This window comes from Gordionus sp. m RMFG-2023, chromosome 2 (assembly GCF_954871325.1).
Source record: "Gordionus sp. m RMFG-2023 chromosome 2, tfGorSpeb1-WG-v2, whole genome shotgun sequence".
In the NCBI taxonomy this organism is placed as follows: Eukaryota; Metazoa; Nematomorpha; class Gordioida; order Chordodea; family Parachordodidae; genus Gordionus; species Gordionus sp. m RMFG-2023.
Window position 1 is genome coordinate 37,166,247 of NC_088776.1, and position 23,789 is coordinate 37,190,035.

Consider the following 23,789-nt stretch of genomic DNA (forward strand, 5'->3'; position numbering starts at 1 on the left):
ATAATATTTTATTCTGTTTTTTTTTGCTCAATCATATTTTTAGTCATAGAGAACGAGTATTTTAATATTAGCATAGAAATAATAATGTTTAATAATATTGAATTTCCTTCTTAAAATTGTCCTCTACGTATAATCTGAAAATATTGTATAATTTATTCTTTAAGGCTGTGTCCTAAATTTAAAAAAAAAATTCTCAAATGTTTTGCGAAATGCAAAACTTTCGTGAGTTTTGAGAGATACGAAACATGTCCCGAATCATACATTTATTTTCAATTTAAAATATATATAATGTTTGATGTGAATGCTTTACTAATTCTATATTTATAATATTTGAGGATAATCATGTTCATGAGTGCCAAATTTAAACACTTATATAAATCCTCAGAAACTAAAATTACTAATACTATACAAATTGTTAAGGCTGACTGCTTATTACAAAATATTAATATTGATATTGATATTGAGGGCAAACATTGTACACAAATTAATTATGAAACCTTTATTCCATAATTTTTATATACATTTATTTTTTAATTACCATTACCTTATATTTCTTATGAATGTTTAAATTTGTCAAAGTTAGAGCATTTATTTATAAATATTCAATAAAAAGTGTTGTTTTGATTTGATTTGTATTTAATTTAAGGAAGACTGCTATAATGACCTAATCACATTTTATAAAAATTCGTTAAACATAATAATTTTTATTATAAAAAATATACAAAATTATAAATATGAAGATAATATACTTAAATTATAAATATGAAAATAATATACAAAATTATAAATTTGAAGGGAAAATTTCATTTTAAATTCAAAAATTTGTGTCTGATTGACTATATCATTTAACATATCTTGTGTGTTTGGCTCTAAATCCTAAGATATAAATTATTATATAGTTCTAATTTAATGTTATACTTGTGATGATATTTGTACAATTAACATATCTTGGATGTTTGGCTCATAATCCTAAAATATAGATTATTATATAGTTCTAATTTCATATTAATACATGTAGAGATATTAGCCAGTAAAAATCTTCAACAAATTTAAATGCTTGTTGTTCATCAGTGTCGTTGCTAGGAGGGAAGGAGGGGCGCGCATGTGCTGGAGCCCCTTAAAAAATTTGAATAGCCCCCTGAAGCAAAAAATTTTTTTTTTAATGGCTCCTTAATATCCCTTGAACTAAAAATGAATTTTTTTGATTGCCCATTGAATGATTTCTTTTATAATTCCATTAAGTAATATATAGATATAATATTATTATTTAGAAATTTATAAGACTATTTAAATTTTTATTAAATGAATATTATTTTAAATATTAGATTAGATTAATACATATAAATTATATTTTCACTATGTCAGCTTGATCAAATTCTGTATCAAAAATATAATATCAATAACTCACTAAATATTAATTTAGCTTTAATAGTTGAAGTTTAATCAATGATACATTGAATTTAATTGACTTTTATTATTTAAATTATTATTTAACCCTAATTAAATAAATATAATCACATATTATTAGAAAATTAACAAATTTAATATTGTAATTAGCCGAGTTCAAAATGACTAATTATCTGTATATTTATTTTTAAATTTTATTATGTCCAAATAAGTATTAGAGATTTCTTTATAAAAAGTAAGTAGACAGATAGTTTATAATCCTCTACTATAAACAGTTGTTTATAAAATATTAGATATAATGCAACTTTTATAGACATATTTGACAGTTATATAATATTTTACAGTTAATTTTATAATAAATTTTACTAATAAATATTTTAATAATAAATATAATAACAAATTGCATTCAAGTATTTAACGCCATCTATTTAGTTATAAATAGTTTTAAAAATTAAACATTTTATTATTCATCCTGCAATAAATGTAATAAATTTGATATCTTTTCTTCTCTTTTTTTACGTGTTTTTAGGAAAGCTATTTTTTTTCTTTTTCAAAAAACAGTCTTGAGTTAAATTTTTAATACAAGTATATTTTTGATATTACTATTATTTTAAGATATAATATACCAAGGTGGTGCGACAATATATAAAATCTTAATTGTTTCATCATATCATTCTGGTCCTTATTTTATAGTTAGAAAATGTTTCATTTCTAATATGGCATTGCTGTGTTAATAACTCCAGGCTTCAATATATTTGCATAATTATTTCTTCCAAAGATTTTTAGTGTTTTTATTTTATCAATTTATCCAACATAATAAATTCTGATATTAGTTTACATCGTGAGTGTCATGGCTATTACTGCAAATTAACCAGCATCTATTATTTGTGTTGCTATACAATTCAAGATTATTACTATAACGGCTGAGAGCATATAATTGTATATTTTAGATAAACAATAATGGTCAAATGTGTAATCATTTATATACCATTTAAAATGGAAGATAATCTTTTAGAAATTTAATATCTCACAATAATTTTCTCGATTACTTATCTAGCTTCCATCATGTCATATAAGAGGAAGCTCTAACCACCATATAGTTTTATGATTTGGATTGGTCGTTTATACTCTCTCCTTCAAAATTGTTGATTTGGTTTAGGCCTATAAATTTTTCCTTATTAGTCCATTCTATAAAACATTGTCGAAAATGGTTATAGAGAATCATACTAGTTTGATAACCTTTTGTCAATGTAAGTTGCTAAGAATTATATTATTGCATTATGTGATTTTTTATATGCCAGTTTATTTTGTATGCATAATATAATAAATGACAAAATATGAAAAGCAGAATAATTGTTCAGAGTTAACAAATTTTAAAAAAGTATAATATATTCATATAAAACCAGGCCGAAGGCCCGCAAATTGGGGGGGGGGGGGTATTAGGAACGAAGCCCCCCATAAAAAATTTTTTAGTTGAGCCCCCTGAGATTGTGAAGGCTAGCGACGCCCCTGTTGTTCATCATAGCAGCACCTGAACCTAAAATATAAAATAATATTTATATAATCTTTTCCCATTTGACTTTACTTGCAGCTGTATATCTATATTTAAGATCACTATTACACCTCAAATTTCTATAAGGTCTTATTTCCATCAATTAAAATTCGTTCGCCCTTTTTATTCCCTCAATTTGCAAAAGTTTGATGATAAAATGATTAAAGTTTTACGAATCGTAAAACTTGTAAGAATCACGTAATTTGCGCAAAATCGAAAAAATCATTTAGGCCAATTTAATTTTCCATTAAAAATGGCTTATATATTTTTTTTAGCTAGATTCGCGCAAATTGCGCGATATATTTTTATGCAATTTTTTATATTTAGGACACAGCCTAAACTAGCAACTCGAGTCGCGAACTCGAGTTGTGATCGAAAACCCAATTTAGAAAATAGGGGACGAGTAATTCAATTCCATATTAATTAAATAATTAACAACGGGTTCGAAATAATTATCTCCTAAGACCGTAAAATATTTATTATAGGAAATTTTGGTTTTTGGATATTTAAAATTATAAACCATCAAAGAAATGAGGGTAATATTTGTTTATTTAATTTTTAATTTTCGGGATCTGGCCTAAAGTTGTAAAATTGGCTAAGGCTCAAGATTGGGGCTCAGGAGTTGGCATTAGTCAACTCCATAGTTGGTTCTAGTCCACCTAATAGTTGGCTCAAGTTTAATTTTGAGCCGAAATGTATTTATTTGTTATTTAAATCTAATTATCTAATGGATGTTACTTCAAAAATTATTTGCTTTTATAGACAAAATTATCTTTCCGTCAAAATATTTTATTATATTATCTATCCAAAACATTATCTTTACCATGATTAGTATAATATTGTTTTAAAAATATAAATATAGATAGTGTTACCCTGTGGCATTTTTCTTAAATATTAATTGACCATAAAAATATTTGCAGAAAAAAACTACTTTTAAATAATTTGAAAAGCTTGCTAATCTATTTTTTATAACACTTCAATTTTTTATTTTTTATATTGAGACAATCTAGGTTTTATGATTGGATTCGCCCCTACACTTTTTCTATATCTAGCCTACATAAAACAATTTTCGAAACTTTTTAAATCTTCTAAAATTAATTAAAAACAGACACCATAAACTTAAACATATATTATTTATTTAAATAAAACGACAATATAATATAATTATTTAAATATGACAAATTAATATTTTTCTAGTTCTAACTTTTAATTAATTTAATTTTAAATATAAATGTATTTATTATTTTTTTTTACTTGATATTCTTTTATTTTGATTCTACTTTTTACACTGGTAGTTTTTTAATTCAAACAACAGTAATTATTTTATTTTTCTTTTTTCACACTCCAATAATTTTCTTTTTCCAAAAAAACAATAATTATTTTATTTTTATTTTTCTATAATTATTTTATTTTTATTTTTCTATAATTATATATACTTGAAAAAAAAATATATATAAAAATAATAATTAATTTCTTTTTAAACAACAAAGCAATATGTAAAAAAACATAATTAATAAAAAAAATTTTAAACAACAACTAATATTATCAATAATAAAATAATGTATATCCAATCTACACTAAATCATTACTATTTTAAAATAAAAAAAAAACATAATAATTAATTTTCTTCCAACTACAATACGCCACCCCCCAAGTTTTCATTCCACCGGACCCTCCGGCTCTGGCCCCAACAAAGACTCCAACTCCGCATCACTAACGCCGCACTAGAGCCAGCCCAGAAACTCAGGCGTCAAATATTCTCCCAACATTCTTAATTCCTCGTCGTTTGACTCCGCCGTTTCGTCATCCTCTCCCTCGCCGGGTTCGTTGCCCTCCCGAATCTGTTCCCCAACACGGTAATGGCCTTGCTCCGACTCCCCGTCATCCCATTCCTCAACGCTTCGCTCATCCTTGGGCCACACGATCTCCCCCACACGTATCGCGGCCTTATCCATCGTTGGCAGGTTGTCTCCAGCTTGCTCATTCTCCCAGACTGACCGTTCCCATGTCTGACCCGAGTCAGCCAAATGGGGGCACTGATGGACTAGATGTCCCCTTCTTCGGCAACAATAGCACCACCGTCGTTCTACTTGGATCGGTGCTCTCTGTCCGAACACGCCCATTCTGGCCTAGTATCGGGTCATCTGTTAGGCCACACCGTTATGTGTACCTCAGAGTCCCGGAACACCCAAATGTACTGCATTCCCTATTCCTAATTATGGGGTAAGCTGATACATATTTATATATTACATATTTGTCCCGGTCCCCTATTCTCCTGCCCTGTAACACGGTCCACCCCGCAAAAATAAACCTAATTCCAATTTTCTACTTTATTCAACAAGAACCCCCAAATTCCTACCCCTTACCCCAAAATTAATCCTCAACTAGCTTACTAAAATAACTCACTTAATACATATGACCAACATATACTCAAATATTTCCACCAAAGCTTCTACTTTCCTTATTTCCGACCTATTAAACTACGATATATAACACAATACATTTAAATATTTCAATAACAATTACCTATAACACAATACATTTAATTATTTCAATAACAATTCCCCTTTAATTTCCCAAAAATATATAACACCATACATTTAATTATTCCAATAACAATTCCCTTTAATTTCAACCCAACTCAATTCCTACACCAAAAAAAAATAAACTCCCTCATTCCAACAAAAATTACTCTAACTCAACTATTTCCTAAAAGAAATTATCGTACTCTAAAAAAAAATAACATAATTTTCTTTTACCTTACTTTCCGTTTTACGAATTTATTACTAGCTTGGATATTTTTTTTTGCAACAAGAACAACTTTGAAAAAAACTTTTGACAATTCCAACTACAAAAAAAACTTTTTATCTCTCACCCCAAAATCTCTAGTCATCTTTATTTAATTCCCTTATAATTTTAATTTAACTTTCTTCTTTTCCCACCAATTTACTTATTCAACTTGATTTATGACTCCTTTTAACTCTTCTTTTTTTTCAAAACTCAAATTTTTGACATATCATTCCTTTTTTTTATTTTCGTTACTCTAACTTAAATATCCCCAAAAAAAATTTTCAATTTCTTGATTTATTACTCCCCACACCCTTTCCCTTGCAACATTTATTTTGACATTTTTCTTCTTAATCAACATTTTATCTTGTTCATTTTTTCATTATTTTATCTTGCTAATTAATTTCTTTCAAACCTTTTAAATTAAATTCCCTCCACCTGCATCGAACATCTCTCAACTTATTTAACTTAAAGTATCTTTGTCCTTCAGCAATAATAATTTTAATTTAATTTAAAATTTTTCTTGTTACGACGTTTCCCGTGGTTATTTAAGATAACCTCCTTAAGCTAGGCCAAATGATAATGAGAAATCTTTTTTATATATATTTTTTTAATATATATATTTTTATTTTTATTTAACCCCAACTCATATACTTTTACATATTGACCCCTTGATCTCTTCTGGTGAACCCTCTTATTTTCTCCGGGTCAACCCGCCTGCGAAGCTGATCCCTGTGTCTCACTCCTTGTCTCCTATCGGTAAACTCCATATATACTTTTACATATTGACCCCTTGATCTCTTCTGGTGAACCCTCTTAATTTCTCCGGGTCAACCCGCCTGCGAAGCTGATCCCTGTGTCTCACTCCTTGTCTCCTATCGGCAAACTCCACCCTATTTACCCTGCTTCCCAGATTTTTCAAAATCACCTCGGGCTCCCATTTTTTGTTGCTTCCATACATTCTTGCCCATATTGTTTGCCCTACCATGAATTCCGATTTATTATCCATTCCGAACCGTTTCTCTCCCTCACAGGCCGGTTTCAGTAAGTCCAACCAAATTCGAGTTCTTCGTCCCAAAAACTTCTCCTGGCGACGGTTCCTCTTCTTTTCTACTGTTGTTATAATACACCACGGCCACCCACATCTCTCCGCTCCCATCCTTTGACTTTCTCAACCAATTCTTGACCACCGCTACCATCCTCTCCGCTTGTCCATTCGAACTCGGATAATATGGCGGCGCTAAAATGTGTTTCGCTCCAATTTCTGCACAAAAGATTTTGAATTGCCTACTAATGAAGGCAGGGCTCCCGTCCGTTACTACTGTCATAGCAACCCCAAATTTAGCCCGTAAATTTTTTAATACTTTTATCACGATCTGAGGGGTTAATCCATCTACCACTAATATATATATTTTATTTTCGAAGTCAAAGAAATCCAAGTGAATGCGCTCTCCAGGCTGCGCTGCCTTCGGCCACACACTTTCTTTATCTTTTCGTGGCATCGGAGCCCAAGAATTACATCTAACACAGGTTCGACTGATATTTTCAATGTCTCGGGTTCATTTCGGGCCACCAAACATATTCCCGTCCCCACTGTTTTATTCTTTCCATTCCTTGATGTCCAGCATGAATCATCGCCATCACTGCTTCTCTTAGTTTGGAAGGTATCACACTCCTATTTCCTCGCACCAAACATTCATCTATTATCGCTAACTCCTTCTGTACATATTTATAGGTCTTGTCTCCATCCCGCCACGTTTTCTGTCCCTTAAGGCACGCTTTGATCCGTCTCAATTCCTTATCCTTTAAAGTCACCCTTTTAATCTCTTCCCATGTTACTGAGCCGCCCTAGATACTTCCGCCATAGTCCGAATCAGTCCTTGTTCAATTTCTTCCTTCCGTTCTTCTTGTTCTTTCTCCTCTAAATCTGCCCCAGCTCCGCATCTGGATAAAATGTCCGGTAAATATTTTTCTTTCCCTCGTCAATATTTCACTTGGACATCAAAACTGTCCACGAGCAATAACCATCTCTGCAGTTTAGGCGGCAGCATTAGTTCTTTGTTGTCCTTTCTAAATAGATGCGCCAACGGCATATGATCCGTGTAAATAATAAATTTGCGCCAAATATTCATGGCACTTCGTTACCCATAAATAACGGCCAATGCTTCTTGCTCAATCACTGAATACCAGGTCTCTGCCGCTCTAAAAATTCTTGAGAAAAATAACACCGGCCTCTCTACCCCATCAATAGCACAGCGCTCCTCCTACACCCTTATTAGATGCATCCACTGCCAATATCACCTCCAATTCATTGTTAAAACACACTAAAACGGGTTCCTTTCCTATTCGACCTTTTAATTCTTTGAAGGACTCCTCTTGTTCATTTGTTCAATCAAATTTTCTTCCTTTCTTTAAAAATTGATATAAGGGCGCTGCTATTTAAGCAAATCCTTCCACGAACCGATGATAATAATTTACCATCCCCAAAAATGCCTATATCTTTGCTTTATTACTGGGTCTTATCATATTTTTAATTCCCGTCATATTTCTGTCCACAAGCCGCACCTCCTTTCCTGTGATCTTATGCCCCAGATAAGTCACTTCGGTAACCCCCAACACACTTTTCTCCCCGCTGGCTCTCAATCCTTTCTCCTTGATTCTTCTAAATACTTCCTCCAATCTCTGTTCGTGTTGCTCGGGATTTCTTCCCGTCACCAAGACATCATCCATATAGTAGAAAACTCCCTCCATTCCCTGGAAAACCGCAGCCATCGTACGCTGAAAAATAGGAGCTGAAACACTTAGCCCGAATGGTAATCTACAAAAGGTGAACAATTCCTTCGGCGTAGTAATCGTTAATAACTTCCTTACCTCCGGCTTTACCCGTAGTTGCAGATATGCATTAGAGAAATCCACTTTTGAAAAATAAACCCTTCCTTTTTTTTTAAAACAACGGAAGGCAAGGAAAAAAGTACAAAATGTAAAAATTAATTCTTTTTATTTTATTTTTATAACTACTAAAAAATTAAAAATTTTACAATTTTATATATATATGTTAGCGGCAATGTGAAAATTCCGGCAATGTATACATTGCCGGAATTTTTTCGGCAATGTGAGGTAGTGGTAGGCAATGTAAATGTGAGATTTCGGCAATGTATACATTGCCGAAATACCCCGGCAATGTGAACATTGCCTGGTTATTTTAGGCAATGTGTTATTTTTGTAATATTATATTATTAATAATTTTGTTTTTATTATTAATAATTTTTTTAAGATTAAAATTTTATTTGATAATTTATATTATTTTTTTAGATATAATAATATGTTTTTTAAATATATTATTTGATTGATATTTTTTTTTAAATATATTGAAATATATTATAATATATTTTAATTTGTTATATTAATTTTTTATATATTTTTTGATTGATATTTTTTATTATAATGGTTTTTTATGTTTTTTATTATAATGGTTTTTTATGTATTTATTTTTCAGGTAAATTTTTTCTTGATATATTTTTTGACTAAATATTTTTTTTATTTTTTGCTAAATATTTTTTGTGTTATATTATTTTTTTAAATATATTTTTTGATTGATATTTTTTTTAAAATAATTTTAGATAATATATTTTAATTTGTTATATTTTTTTATATATTTTTTGATTGATATTTTTTAATATAATGGTTTTTTATGTATATATTTTTCACGTATATTTTTTCTTGATATATTTTGATTGATATTTTTTTTAAAATAATTTTAGATAATATATTTTAATTTGTTATATTATTTTTTTATATATTTTTTGATTGATATTTTTTAATATAATGGTTTGTTTATGTATTTATTTTTCACGTAAATTTTTTTTTGATATATTTTTTGATAGCTAAATTTTTTTTTATTTGTGTTATTATTATTTATTTAAATATATTTTTTGATTGATATTTTTTTTAGAGATAAGATATTTTAATTTGTCATAATTTTTTTAAATATATTTTTTGATTGATATTTTTTTTAAATGATTTTTATATAATTTATTTTTAACGTAATTTTTTCTATTTTATATCTTTTGATTCCTAATTTTATAGGTAAAAGTGACAAAAGGTATAATCGTAATTTTTGAACTTTTTTAAGTTTTTAAAAGCAATTTTTAGTGAAGATGTATTATAGAAAAGTGACAATTGTCATAATCGTTATTTTTGAACATTTTTTAGTTTTTTTAAAGTAAATAGTTAAAATTATGTTTTGTAAAAATGTTAAATTAATATTTCAGTGAAGATGTACTATGGAAAAGTGACAATTGTCATAATCGTTATTTTTGAACATTTTTGATTTTTTTTAAAGTAAATAGTTAAAATTATGTTTTGTAAACATGTTAAATTAATATTTCAGTGAAGATTTACTATGGAAAAGTGACAATTGTCATAATCGTTATTTTTGAACATTTTTTAGTTTTTTCAAAGTAAATAGGTAAAAATATGTTTTGTAAACATGTTAAATTAATATTTCAGTGAAGATGTACTATGGAAAAGTGACAATTGTCATAATCGTTATTTTTAAACATTTTTTAGTTTTTTTAAAGTAAATAGGTAAAAATATGTTTTGTAAAAATGTTAAATTAATATTTCAGTGAAGATGTACTATGGAAAAGTGACAATTGTCATAATCGTTATTTTTGAACATTTTTTAGTTTTTTTAAAGTAAATAGGTAAAAATATGTTTTGTAAAAATGTTAAATTAATATTTCAGTGAAGATGTACTATGGAAAAGTGACAATTGTCATAATCGTTATTTTTGAACATTTTTTAATTTTTCAAAGTAAATAGGTAAAAATATGTTTTGTAAACATGTTAAATTAATATTTCAGTGAAGATGTACTATGGAAAAGTGACAATTGTCATAATCGTTATTTTTGAACATTTTTTAGTTTTTTCAAAGTAAATAGGTAAAAATATGTTTTGTAAACATGTTAAATTAATATTTCAGAGAAGATGTACTATGGAAAAGTGACAATTGTCATAATCGTTATTTTTGAACATTTTTTAGTTTTTTTAAAGTAAATAGGTAAAAATATGTTTTGTAAACATGTTAAATTAATATATCAGTGAAGATGTATTATGGAAAAGTGACAATTGTCATAATCATTATTTTTGAACTTTTATGATTTTTTTTAAAGTAAATAGTTAAAATTATGTTTTGTAAACATGTTAAATTAATATTTCAGTGAAGATTTACTATGGAAAAGTGACAATTGTCATAATCGTTATTTTTGAACATTTTTTAGTTTTTTTAAAGTAAATAGGTAAAAATATGTTTTGTAAACATGTTAAATTAATATATCAGTGAAGATGTATTATGGAAAAGTGACAATTGTCATAATCATTATTTTTGAACTTTTTTGATTTTTTTTAAAGTAAATAGTTAAAATTATGTTTTGTAAACATGTTAAATTAATATTTCAGTGAAGATTTACTATGGAAAAGTGACAATTGTCATAATCGTTATTTTTGAACATTTTTTAGTTTTTTTAAAGTAAATAGGTAAAAATATGTTTTGTAAACATGTTAAATTAATATTTCAGTGAAGGTGTACTATGGAAAAGTGACAATTGTTATAATCGTTATTTTTGAACTTTTTTGATTTTTTTTAAAGTAAATAGTTAAAATTATGTTTTGTAAACATGTTAAATTAATATTTCAGTGAAGATTTACTATGGAAAAGTGACAATTGTCATAATCGTTATTTTTGAACATTTTTTAGTTTTTTTAAAGTAAATAGGTAAAAATATGTTTTGTAAACATGTTAAATTAATATTTCAGTGAAGGTGTACTATGGAAAAGTGACAATTGTTATAATCGTTATTTTTGAACTTTTTTGATTTTTTTTAAAGTAAATAGGTAAAAATATGTTTTGTAAAAATGTTAAATTAATATTTCAGTGAAGATGTACTATGGAAAAGTGACAATTGTCATAATCGTTATTTTTGAACATTTTTTAGTTTTTTTAAAGTAAATAGGTAAAAATATGTTTAGTAAACGTGTTAAATTAAAATTTCAGTTTAGATATGTTTTATAGTATATAGACACTAACAGGAATATTAACATTAAAATTCCTAAATTCGCTATTATTTATATATTGAAAATTAAAGATGAATTATTTTCCTGTAAATCGTCAATGCCTTGATTTGATTAATTTCGAGATTTCAGCATGAATACATTAATGACCTCAAATGATAAAAAATTTTACTATTACGATTACACCTTAATCTTCATAGCAGCCGGAAATGTTTTTTAACATAATTTATAATAGTAGACCGATGTATAAATAAAATATTTTTAGGATTAATCTATTTTTTTCTAAAATATTAACTGCGAAATATTTAAATATAGAATCCTGCATCGGTATTTGTATATCAACTAACTATAATATCTTTGACTTATTTATTTCAATTCTGTGAGTAAATATATTTTAAATATTTATTCACTTTAGTGAACTATCTAAAATTACAAGTTAGAGCTATTGAGATGTATATCTATCACTAAATACATTTTCATGAATATATTTATAAACGAAATAAATTTTAGCAATTAACTATGTTGCAATATAGCGTACATTAAATACTATTAGCCCTTATATTTATTACTAAGATTATGCGTCAAACATTATAAGTTCATCTAAGATTTTTTCGAGAAATAAAGGCCTTTGAGTAACTTTTTTTATACTATATTTTATTGATAAATGCTAGGCTCTCTGTTTGAAGGCCTTTGGCCAGTTATTGTTTTAAATTTTCTTTAGGTTTATACTCTTTTTTTAAAAAAAAATTTCTCACAAATTTTATAAGGTCGATATTTTTAATATTTTTGTGACATAGTAGTATATTCTTAATTTTTTTAAATAATTTTTTTACTTCCCCCCTCCCCCCAACTTTATACGCAACTTAATATTATGTTAAAATACATTTTTACGCCATATTATTAATGGATTGGTAGCAAGCCTTCCCTATAAGACTATATCTTCATAATAGAAAAAACAATATTTACAATACACAATTTTTATTACTATATAATTCTATATAAATATAAATGAATCATTTATTTTGACATAAATTATTTTTTGTATGACAATGTGAATTGCAGGACACATTAGATGCCTTGCATTTGCATCTATTTGTCCTACAATTTTGTTTACAATGGCAACGTTTAAAACCTTGCCCAGAGCCTATTGAAGACATGCCAACCATTGTTCTAAAGGTATGACAACTTGGTGGCACATCTCCAACGTTAATATAGTTTTTTTTTGCTAGGTCAAATTGTGACCTAGCATAATGACCAGATAAATGGCCACGACTTGTTCCTAATTTGTAAAATCCATCTGTGGATTTATCTGTAATTACTCCCAATAGCATTTTATGATCCAGTCTCCCTTGATCGACTGGTGGAATTGGCAATAATACGGAATCACCAATTTCTCCAGGTTTTAGTTTTTTGTCGCTATCTCTTTTCATCTTTGTAGCTTGTAGTAATAAACCCTCTTTCGAAATTTTCCTAATTTTCTTGATCGCATTAATATGTTTGCGAATGGTATCGTCTTCGGTAGCTATAAAATATTTGAATAGTTTTACAAGATAAAAGCATCACTTTATACTAGGTATAAAAATATGATTATACAAAAATTAGACGAAAATTGAATCGTAATGTAGGATTTTAAAGAAATATATTTTTTTCAAAGAGAAAAATTTTAAATAATTTCTAATCATTTAAAATAATTTGTCATTAAGATTTATATTATAATTTTAAAAAATATTTCTAATAAAAATATATACCTAGATCAGGAGAGGGGCAATATATTTGGACAGACTTGTGATTCTTTTCACATTCCGCTGTAAAATATTATATAATATTCTATACGTATCATTATTAACAAATAAAAATGCATTTCTTACAAAACTAATGGTTTAGAAAGCCCCTTGAAGTGGTTTGCCTCAGCCCGCTATTGGGGCTTGTTGGACAATTTTTACTTTTACAAAAAATAAAATTAAAAAAAAAAGACTATATTCTTAAATTTTTTTATAAGACACCTTTATAGAGTATAGTTTTAGGTATCTAATCATATATATTTTTTATATTATCTAAAAAAACCAGGAGCTAGCCAATTTTGTAAAAATCGGTTCGACTAACCCCAGTCTCCCCTAACTGTAAAATATTATATGTTAACTAATGCATCTTAAAAATATATACCAGGATCCGGTGTTATACAATCTTCTCGGATAGAATTGCTATTGTTTTCAAAATCAACTACAAAATATTATATGTTAACTAATGCAACTTAAAAATATATACCAGGATCCGGTGATATACAATCTTCTCGGATAGAATTGCTATTGTTTTCAAAATCAACTACAAAATATTATATGTTAACTAATGCATCTTAAAAATATATACCAGGATCCGGTGATATACAATCTTCTCGGATAGAATTGCTATTGTTTTCAAAATCAACTACAAAATATTATATATGTTAACTAATGCATCTTAAAAATATATACTAGGATCCGGTGACACATAATTTTCTCGGATAGAATTGCTATAGTTTTCAAAATCAACTACAAAATATTATATGTTAACTAATGGATCTTAAAAATATATACCAGGATCCGGTGTTATACAATCTTCTCGGATAGAATTGCTATTGTTTTCAAATTCATCTACAAAATATTATATTTTAATTAAATAAAAATATATTACCAGAATCTTCCGAATCTGTATAATTTACCAGATTATGGAAATAGCTTTTATCGTCATCCAAATAAGCTATAATATATTATAACGAATTTATTGTATAATAATAAAAGAATATACCAGTATCATCTCCTGTATCTTCCAATTTTTCTGGTTTAAATAAATTTATAATTGCATAAATATAATTTAATTATACTTGTCAAAGAGGAATCCCAGATATTAGGTTTATGTCCAAACATAACCTCATAGGGTGATGATTTGATTCCTCTATGATAAGATATATTTTTTTGGAACTGGATCGTTCCCAACGCATTAGCCCAACACGTTGTTTTGTTATCATGAAGAAAACAGCGTAATTTATTCTAAAAAATATCTAAATTAATTTATTTTGTTTTAAGATAAATACCATAATATCTTTATTGGCACGCTCGACCGATCCCTGAGATTGGGAGTGCCTTGGTCTTCCATGGACCATTTTACAGCCAGGCCACATCTCCACTATCTTTTGGATGGTCTAAAAAAATATTGATATATTTGTATAGTAATTAAATGGTATCAAAGAGTCCATGGGATGCTAACTATCATCTTATATTTTAAACATTAAAAAATAACCCAAAATTTTTAAAATATTTGTCTCCCAATTATAATTTAAAATGATGCTTATATTTAGCAAAAATACCATAATATAAAATAATTTATTTTATTTTCCATGTTTAAATATTTTTATGTTTTAAAAACTAAATAAAATTTAAATTCTACTTCGTTTTTAAATTCCCGTCCATTGTCTGTGTGAAGAATGGAAGGCGCGCCAAATAAATTGAATATAGATGTCAAATGTTCCGCCACATCTTGAGAAGTTTTATTTTTCATAGGTTTCAAAATCACAAACTTTGTGAAGTGATCTTGGTATACGAAAATATATTTATTTTCGCCATCTGGTTGTGATTGCATATCAATCAGGTCCATCTAAAAATATCGAAATTAATATTTTTATAATGAGAACGGTAATATTAACATACGTTTTTTTACAATTTCATATTTATAATAAGATTATTAAATAATATATTAAGTATATGGCCAGTCAATACATATAATGTTTTAACTGGCTTTAAAAACAACTTTCACATAACCTCATTAGCTCATAAAGTATGTTATAACCAAGATTTTAAGCACGAATATATGGTGGGGGGGGGGGAGACTGACCTAAAATTTTCATTAAAATTAAGGGGGTAGATTTCTAAAATTTATAATATTTTTATATAAAATTAAATTTAAAATAGGATTTAATAATAAATGTGTTTTAACTTTATAATTTTTCTGCTATTAGGGTTATCAGCTAAACCAAAATATAACTTCTATAAAGTAGCCACTTAAAGGTATGGACAAAAACTCAAAAAAAATAAACAAAGTTGCACTTTAAAAGAAAAGCAAAAAATAGTGTTATTAAACGACTCGATTGAGCCGATTTTTAAATTCGGCTAACTCTTTATCGACAAAAATATTAAACAAGCCTAAAGATTTTGCTCTTAGATGGCACAACGGTTTAGACATTTATTAGCAAAATCCAGGCTAAAATATTGAGTTAGCCGTTTTTTAAAAAAGGCTCAAAATGAAACGTTTAATAACACTAACAAATAAGAAAAATCAATTTCAATTGTATTTTACTTGACATCGAGAATTATGATCTTTTGAAATAATAGGATTGGTAACTAATCCAATATTTCTTTTGCCTTTCTTTAACTGGCATTCCACACATGTGTTGAGGTAAACTTCAATGATTTCCCTTGTTATATTGTAATAGCGTGTCTTTAATGTTTCGTGAAGAATATCTCTTCTCCCATGTCCTGTGAATAGATGACATTTGTGGATTGTGTCATATAAATGGTCAATGTTTAATACAATTTTTCCATTTTTATGAATTAAAATATTATTTTGATTTAATTCAAAATTTCTGGAATTATAACTTTTTATATTTGAAATTACGTTATTGTATTTTTCCTTCGAAAAAATTTTAGAATTTTTATTTTTTATATTAAAAATTTGAGAATAGTTTGAATAAAATTCTTCCATTATAAATGTGTAAAAAATATTTGAGAATAAATTTTTTTTCTAGAAAAATAAAAATTTTTTTAAATAAAATTATGGATCATAATAATTTTTATTGTTATCCCGATCTTTATTTTGAGAATAATTTTTTTTTCTAGAAAATTCAAGAATTTATAAATCATAATAAATTTCATTGATACGCCCAATTTATTTATTTTAAAAAAAACAAATAAAATAGAAAAGGAAAAAATATTTGTTTCCTAAAACATTTATTTATATTTATTAAAATTTTTATAAAACTTTAAAGCAGAAATTTTGCCATCTATATATTTAATTTTTCTCTATAAAAAAGAATCATTATATTTTTAAAATGGAAGAAGAATTTTATTCAAACTATTCTCAAATTTTTAATATAAAAAATAAAAATTCTAAAATTTTTTCGAAGGAAAAATACAATAACGTAATTTCAAATATAAAAAGTTATAATTCCAGAAATTTTGAATTAAATCAAAATAATATTTTAATTCATAAAAATGGAAAAATTGTATTAAACATTGACCATTTATATGACACAATCCACAAATGTCATCTATTCACAGGACATGGGAGAAGAGATATTCTTCACGAAACATTAAAGACACGCTATTACAATATAACAAGGGAAATCATTGAAGTTTACCTCAAAACATGTAAGATATGCCAGTTAAAGAAAGGCAAAAGAAATATTGGATTAGTTACCAATCCTATTATTTCAAAAGATCATAATTCTCGATGTCAAGTAAAATACAATTGAAATTGATTTTTCTTATTTGTTAGTGTTATTAAACGTTTCATTTTGAGCCTTTTTTAAAAAACGGCTAACTCAATATTTTAGCCTGGATTTTGCTAATAAATGTCTAAACCGTTGTGCCATCTAAGAGCAAAATCTTTAGGCTTGTTTAATATTTTTGTCGATAAAGAGTTAGCCGAATTTAAAAATCGGCTCAATCGAGTCGTTTAATAACACTATTTTTTGCTTTCTTTTAAAGTACAACTTTGTTTATTTTTTTGAGTTTTTGTCACTACCTATACCATAATAATACTATCCAATTCTAAAATTTCCAATGATCATAATGCTGGATGTCAAGTTAGATTTAAATTTATTATATGACGATACATTTTTTTTATATTTTAAGATTAACCTGATCGATATGCAATCAAACCCTGATCGTGAAAATAAATATATTTTAGTATACCAAGATCTTTTCACAAAGTTTGTGATTTTGAGGCCGATTAAAAACAAAACGGCTACCAATTTGGCAAAACATTTGATTTCTATATTTAATATATTTGGAGCTCCCAAAATACTCTACACAGATAATGGGCGTGAATTAAAAAACGAAGTTAAATTTAAATTAAAATATTTTATGATTACTATTAGTGTTGTTAAAAAGTCGAGTTCACCCGACTCCGAATCAGAATCTCTAGTCGTTAGTCGACTAACACAAGTCGTGAAATCGGGTCGTGAACTCAAGTCGACTAGAGGACGAATATTTTTTTAAACTTGAGTCGTCGACTAGTGGACGAATATTTTAAATTTATTATTAATAAAAATAGATTTGTTCTGTTTTTTTAAATTTTTTATTTTAGACTTCCAACTTGAGATGTAAATAGGAATTATATACTTGAGTCGAATAGAGGACGAATAGTTCTATGAAGATGAACCTGAGTCGACTAGAGGACGAATATATCAAATTAGTTATTATTTATTAAGAAGTCGACTCAAGTATATAGACTTGAGTTCACGACTCGAGTTCATAACTCAAGTCAGTTTGGGTCGATTTTTTCGACCCTAAACTTAGACTCAGTTTTCGACTAAGTCGACTCGACTCAGTCGATTAACAACACTAATTTACTATGGTATAATAATATTTTTCAGAGCATCCAAAAGCTCGTAGATATGTGGCCGGGATGCAAAATAATGCACGGAAGACGAAAAGATTCCATATCTCATGGATTAGTCGAGCGTGCTAATAAAGATATTATGGTATTTATATTAAAACAAAATAAATTAATTTAGATATTTTTTAGAATAAATTACGCTGTTTTCTTCATGATAACAAAACAACGTGTTGGGCTAATGCGTTGGGAACGATCCAGTTCCAAAAAAATATATCTTATCATAGAGGAATCAAATCATCACCCTATGAGGTTATGTTTGGACATAAACCTAATATCTGGGATTCCTCTTTGACAAGTATAATTAAATTATATTTATGCAATTATAAATTTATTTAAACCAGAAAAATTGGAAGATACAGGAGATGATACTGGTATATTCTTTTATTATTATACAATAAATTCGTTATAATATATTATAGCTTATTTGGATGACGATAAAAGCTATTTCCATAATCTGGTAAATTATACAGATTCGGAAGATTCTGGTAATATATTTTTATTTAATTAAAATATAATATTTTGTAGATGAATTTGAAAACAATAGCAATTCTATCCGAGAAGATTGTATAACACCGGATCCTGGTATATATTTTTAAGATCCATTAGTTAACATATAATATTTTGTAGTTGATTTTGAAAACTATAGCAATTCTATCCGAGAAAATTATGTGTCACCGGATCCTAGTATATATTTTTAAGATGCATTAGTTAACATATATAATATTTTGTAGTTGATTTTGAAAACAATAGCAATTCTATCCGAGAAGATTGTATATCACCGGATCCTGGTATATATTTTTAAGATGCATTAGTTAACATATAATATTTTGTAGTTGATTTTGAAAACAATAGCAATTCTATCCGAGAAGATTGTATATCACCGGATCCTGGTATATATTTTTAAGTTGCATTAGTTAACATATAATATTTTGTAGTTGATTTTGAAAACAATAGCAATTCTATCCGAGAAGATTGTATAACACCGGATCCTGGTATATATTTTTAAGATGCATTAGTTAACATATAATATTTTACAGTTAGGGGAGACTGGGGTTAGTCGAACCGATTTTTACAAAATTGGCTAGCTCCTGGTTTTTTTAGATAATATAAAAAATATATATGATTAGATACCTAAAACTATACTCTATAAAGGTGTCTTATAAAAAAATTTAAGAATATAGTCTTTTTTTTTTAATTTTATTTTTTGTAAAAGTAAAAATTGTCCAACAAGCCCCAATAGCGGGCTGAGGCAAACCACTTCAAGGGGCTTTCTAAACCATTAGTTTTGTAAGAAATGCATTTTTATTTGTTAATAATGATACGTATAGAATATTATATAATATTTTACAGCGGAATGTGAAAAGAATCACAAGTCTGTCCAAATATATTGCCCCTCTCCTGATCTAGGTATATATTTTTATTAGAAATATTTTTTAAAATTATAATATAAATCTTAATGACAAATTATTTTAAATGATTAGAAATTATTTAAAATTTTTCTCTTTGAAAAAAATATATTTCTTTAAAATCCTACATTACGATTCAATTTTCGTCTAATTTTTGTATAATCATATTTTTATACCTAGTATAAAGTGATGCTTTTATCTTGTAAAACTATTCAAATATTTTATAGCTACCGAAGACGATACCATTCGCAAACATATTAATGCGATCAAGAAAATTAGGAAAATTTCGAAAGAGGGTTTATTACTACAAGCTACAAAGATGAAAAGAGATAGCGACAAAAAACTAAAACCTGGAGAAATTGGTGATTCCGTATTATTGCCAATTCCACCAGTCGATCAAGGGAGACTGGATCATAAAATGCTATTGGGAGTAATTACAGATAAATCCACAGATGGATTTTACAAATTAGGAACAAGTCGTGGCCATTTATCTGGTCATTATGCTAGGTCACAATTTGACCTAGCAAAAAAAAACTATATTAACGTTGGAGATGTGCCACCAAGTTGTCATACCTTTAGAACAATGGTTGGCATGTCTTCAATAGGCTCTGGGCAAGGTTTTAAACGTTGCCATTGTAAACAAAATTGTAGGACAAATAGATGCAAATGCAAGGCATCTAATGTGTCCTGCAATTCACATTGTCATACAAAAAATAATTTATGTCAAAATAAATGATTCATTTATATTTATATAGAATTATATAGTAATAAAAATTGTGTATTGTAAATATTGTTTTTTCTATTATGAAGATATAGTCTTATAGGGAAGGCTTGCTACCAATCCATTAATAATATGGCGTAAAAATGTATTTTAACATAATATTAAGTTGCGTATAAAGTTGGGGGGAGGGGGGAAGTAAAAAAATTATTTAAAAAAATTAAGAATATACTACTATGTCACAAAAATATTAAAAATATCGACCTTATAAAATTTGTGAGAAATTTTTTTTTAAAAAAAGAGTATAAACCTAAAGAAAATTTAAAACAATAACTGGCCAAAGGCCTTCAAACAGAGAGCCTAGCATTTATCAATAAAATATAGTATAAAAAAAGTTACTCAAAGGCCTTTATTTCTCGAAAAAATCTTAGATGAACTTATAATGTTTGACGCATAATCTTAGTAATAAATATAAGGGCTAATAGTATTTAATGTACGCTATATTGCAACATAGTTAATTGCTAAAATTTATTTCGTTTATAAATATATTCATGAAAATGTATTTAGTGATAGATATACATCTCAATAGCTCTAACTTGTAATTTTAGATAGTTCACTAAAGTGAATAAATATTTAAAATATATTTACTCACAGAATTGAAATAAATAAGTCAAAGATATTATAGTTAGTTGATATACAAATACCGATGCAGGATTCTATATTTAAATATTTCGCAGTTAATATTTTAGAAAAAAATAGATTAATCCTAAAAATATTTTATTTATACATCGGTCTACTATTATAAATTATGTTAAAAAACATTTCCGGCTGCTATGAAGATTAAGGTGTAATCGTAATAGTAAAATTTTTTATCATTTGAGGTCATTAATGTATTCATGCTGAAATCTTGAAATTAATCAAATCAAGGCATTGACGATTTACAGGAAAATAATTCATCTTTAATTTTCAATATATAAATAATAGCGAATTTAGGAATTTTAATGTTAATATTCCTGTTAGTGTCTATATACTATAAAACATATCTAAACTGAAATTTTAATTTAACACGTTTACTAAACATATTTTTACCTATTTACTTTAAAAAAACTAAAAAATATTCAAAAATAACGATTATGACAATTGTCACTTTTCCATAGTACATCTTCACTGAAATATTAATTTAACATTTTTACAAAACATATTTTTACCTATTTACTTTAAAAAAAATCAAAAAAGTTCAAAAATAACGATTATAACAATTGTCACTTTTCCATAGTACACCTTCACTGAAATATTAATTTAACATGTTTACAAAACATATTTTTACCTATTTACTTTAAAAAAACTAAAAAATGTTCAAAAATAACGATTATGACAATTGTCACTTTTCCATAGTAAATCTTCACTGAAATATTAATTTAACATGTTTACAAAACATAATTTTAACTATTTACTTTAAAAAAACTAAAAAATGTTCAAAAATAACGATTATGACAATTGTCACTTTTCCATAGTACATCTTTACTGAAATATTAATTTAACATGTTTACAAAACATATTTTTACCTATTTACTTTGAAAAAACTAAAAAATGTTCAAAAATAACGATTATGACAATTGTCACTTTTCCATAGTACATCTTCACTGAAATATTAATTTAACATTTTTACAAAACATATTTTTACCTATTTACTTTAAAAAAACTAAAAAATGTTCAAAAATAACGATTATGACAATTGTCACTTTTCCATAGTACATCTTCACTGAAATATTAATTTAACATTTTTACAAAACATATTTTTACCTATTTACTTTAAAAAAACTAAAAAATGTTCAAAAATAACGATTATGACAATTGTCACTTTTCCATAGTAAATCTTCACTGAAATATTAATTTAACATGTTTACAAAACATATTTTTACCTATTTACTTTAAAAAAACTAAAAAAAGTTCAAAAATAATGATTATGACAATTGTCACTTTTCCATAATACATCTTCACTGATATATTAATTTAACATGTTTACAAAACATATTTTTACCTATTTACTTTAAAAAAACTAAAAAATGTTCAAAAATAACGATTATGACAATTGTCACTTTTCCATAGTACACCTTCACTGAAATATTAATTTAACATGTTTACAAAACATATTTTTACCTATTTACTTTAAAAAAACTAAAAAATGTTCAAAAATAACGATTATGACAATTGTCACTTTTCCATAGTACATCTTCACTGAAATATTAATTTAACATTTTTACAAAACATATTTTTACCTATTTACTTTAAAAAAAACTAAAAAATGTTCAAAAATAACGATTATGACAATTGTCACTTTTCCATAGTACATCTTCACTGAAATATTAATTTAACATTTTTACAAAACATATTTTTACCTATTTACTTTAAAAAAACTAAAAAATGTTCAAAAATAACGATTATGACAATTGTCACTTTTCCATAGTACATCTTCACTGAAATATTAATTTAACATTTTTACAAAACATATTTTTACCTATTTACTTTAAAAAAACTAAAAAATTTTCAAAAATAACGATTATGACAATTGTCACTTTTCCATAGTAAATCTTCACTGAAATATTAATTTAACATGTTTACAAAACATAATTTTAACTATTTACTTTAAAAAAAATCAAAAAAGTTCAAAAATAATGATTATGACAATTGTCACTTTTCCATAATACATCTTCACTGATATATTAATTTAACATGTTTACAAAACATATTTTTACCTATTTACTTTAAAAAAACTAAAAAATGTTCAAAAATAACGATTATGACAATTGTCACTTTTCCATAGTAAATCTTCACTGAAATATTAATTTAACATGTTTACAAAACATATTTTTACCTATTTACTTTGAAAAAACTATGTTCAAAAATAACGATTATGACAATTGTCACTTTTCCATAGTACATCTTCACTGAAATATTAATTTAACATTTTTACAAAACATATTTTTACCTATTTACTTTAAAAAAACTAAAAAATGTTCAAAAATAACGATTATGACAATTGTCACTTTTCCATAGTACATCTTCACTGAAATATTAATTTAACATGTTTACAAAACATAATTTTAACTATTTACTTTAAAAAAAATCAAAAAAGTTCAAAAATAATGATTATGACAATTGTCACTTTTCCATAATACATCTTCACTGATATATT

General features: G+C 26.4%; 2 protein-coding genes across 2 annotated transcripts; one reads left to right on the top strand and one right to left on the bottom strand.

Annotated features, from left to right (window-relative positions):
- Positions 1-12,831: 12,831 nt before the first annotated feature.
- Positions 12,832-15,442, bottom strand: LOC135925414 (SCAN domain-containing protein 3-like). Its single transcript, XM_065460720.1, has 9 exons — positions 15,242-15,442; positions 14,889-14,996; positions 14,679-14,844; positions 14,603-14,632; positions 14,489-14,554; positions 14,392-14,448; positions 13,982-14,038; positions 13,567-13,623; positions 12,832-13,340 (listed from the first exon to the last, which is right to left on the bottom strand). The coding sequence occupies exons 1-9, from the start codon at positions 15,431-15,433 to the stop codon at positions 12,832-12,834; spliced, it is 1,242 nt and encodes a 413-aa protein (XP_065316792.1). The 5' UTR covers positions 15,434-15,442.
- A 2,410-nt stretch (positions 15,443-17,852) lies between these two features.
- On the top strand, positions 17,853-20,611 carry LOC135925415 (SCAN domain-containing protein 3-like). The gene is made up of 9 exons (XM_065460721.1): positions 17,853-17,910; positions 18,447-18,554; positions 18,599-18,764; positions 18,811-18,840; positions 18,889-18,954; positions 18,995-19,051; positions 19,405-19,461; positions 19,820-19,876; positions 20,103-20,611. Exons 2-9 carry the CDS (start codon positions 18,468-18,470, stop codon positions 20,609-20,611), a joined length of 1,029 nt encoding a protein of 342 aa, XP_065316793.1. The 5' UTR covers positions 17,853-17,910; positions 18,447-18,467.
- The last annotated feature ends 3,178 nt before the right edge of the window (positions 20,612-23,789 follow it).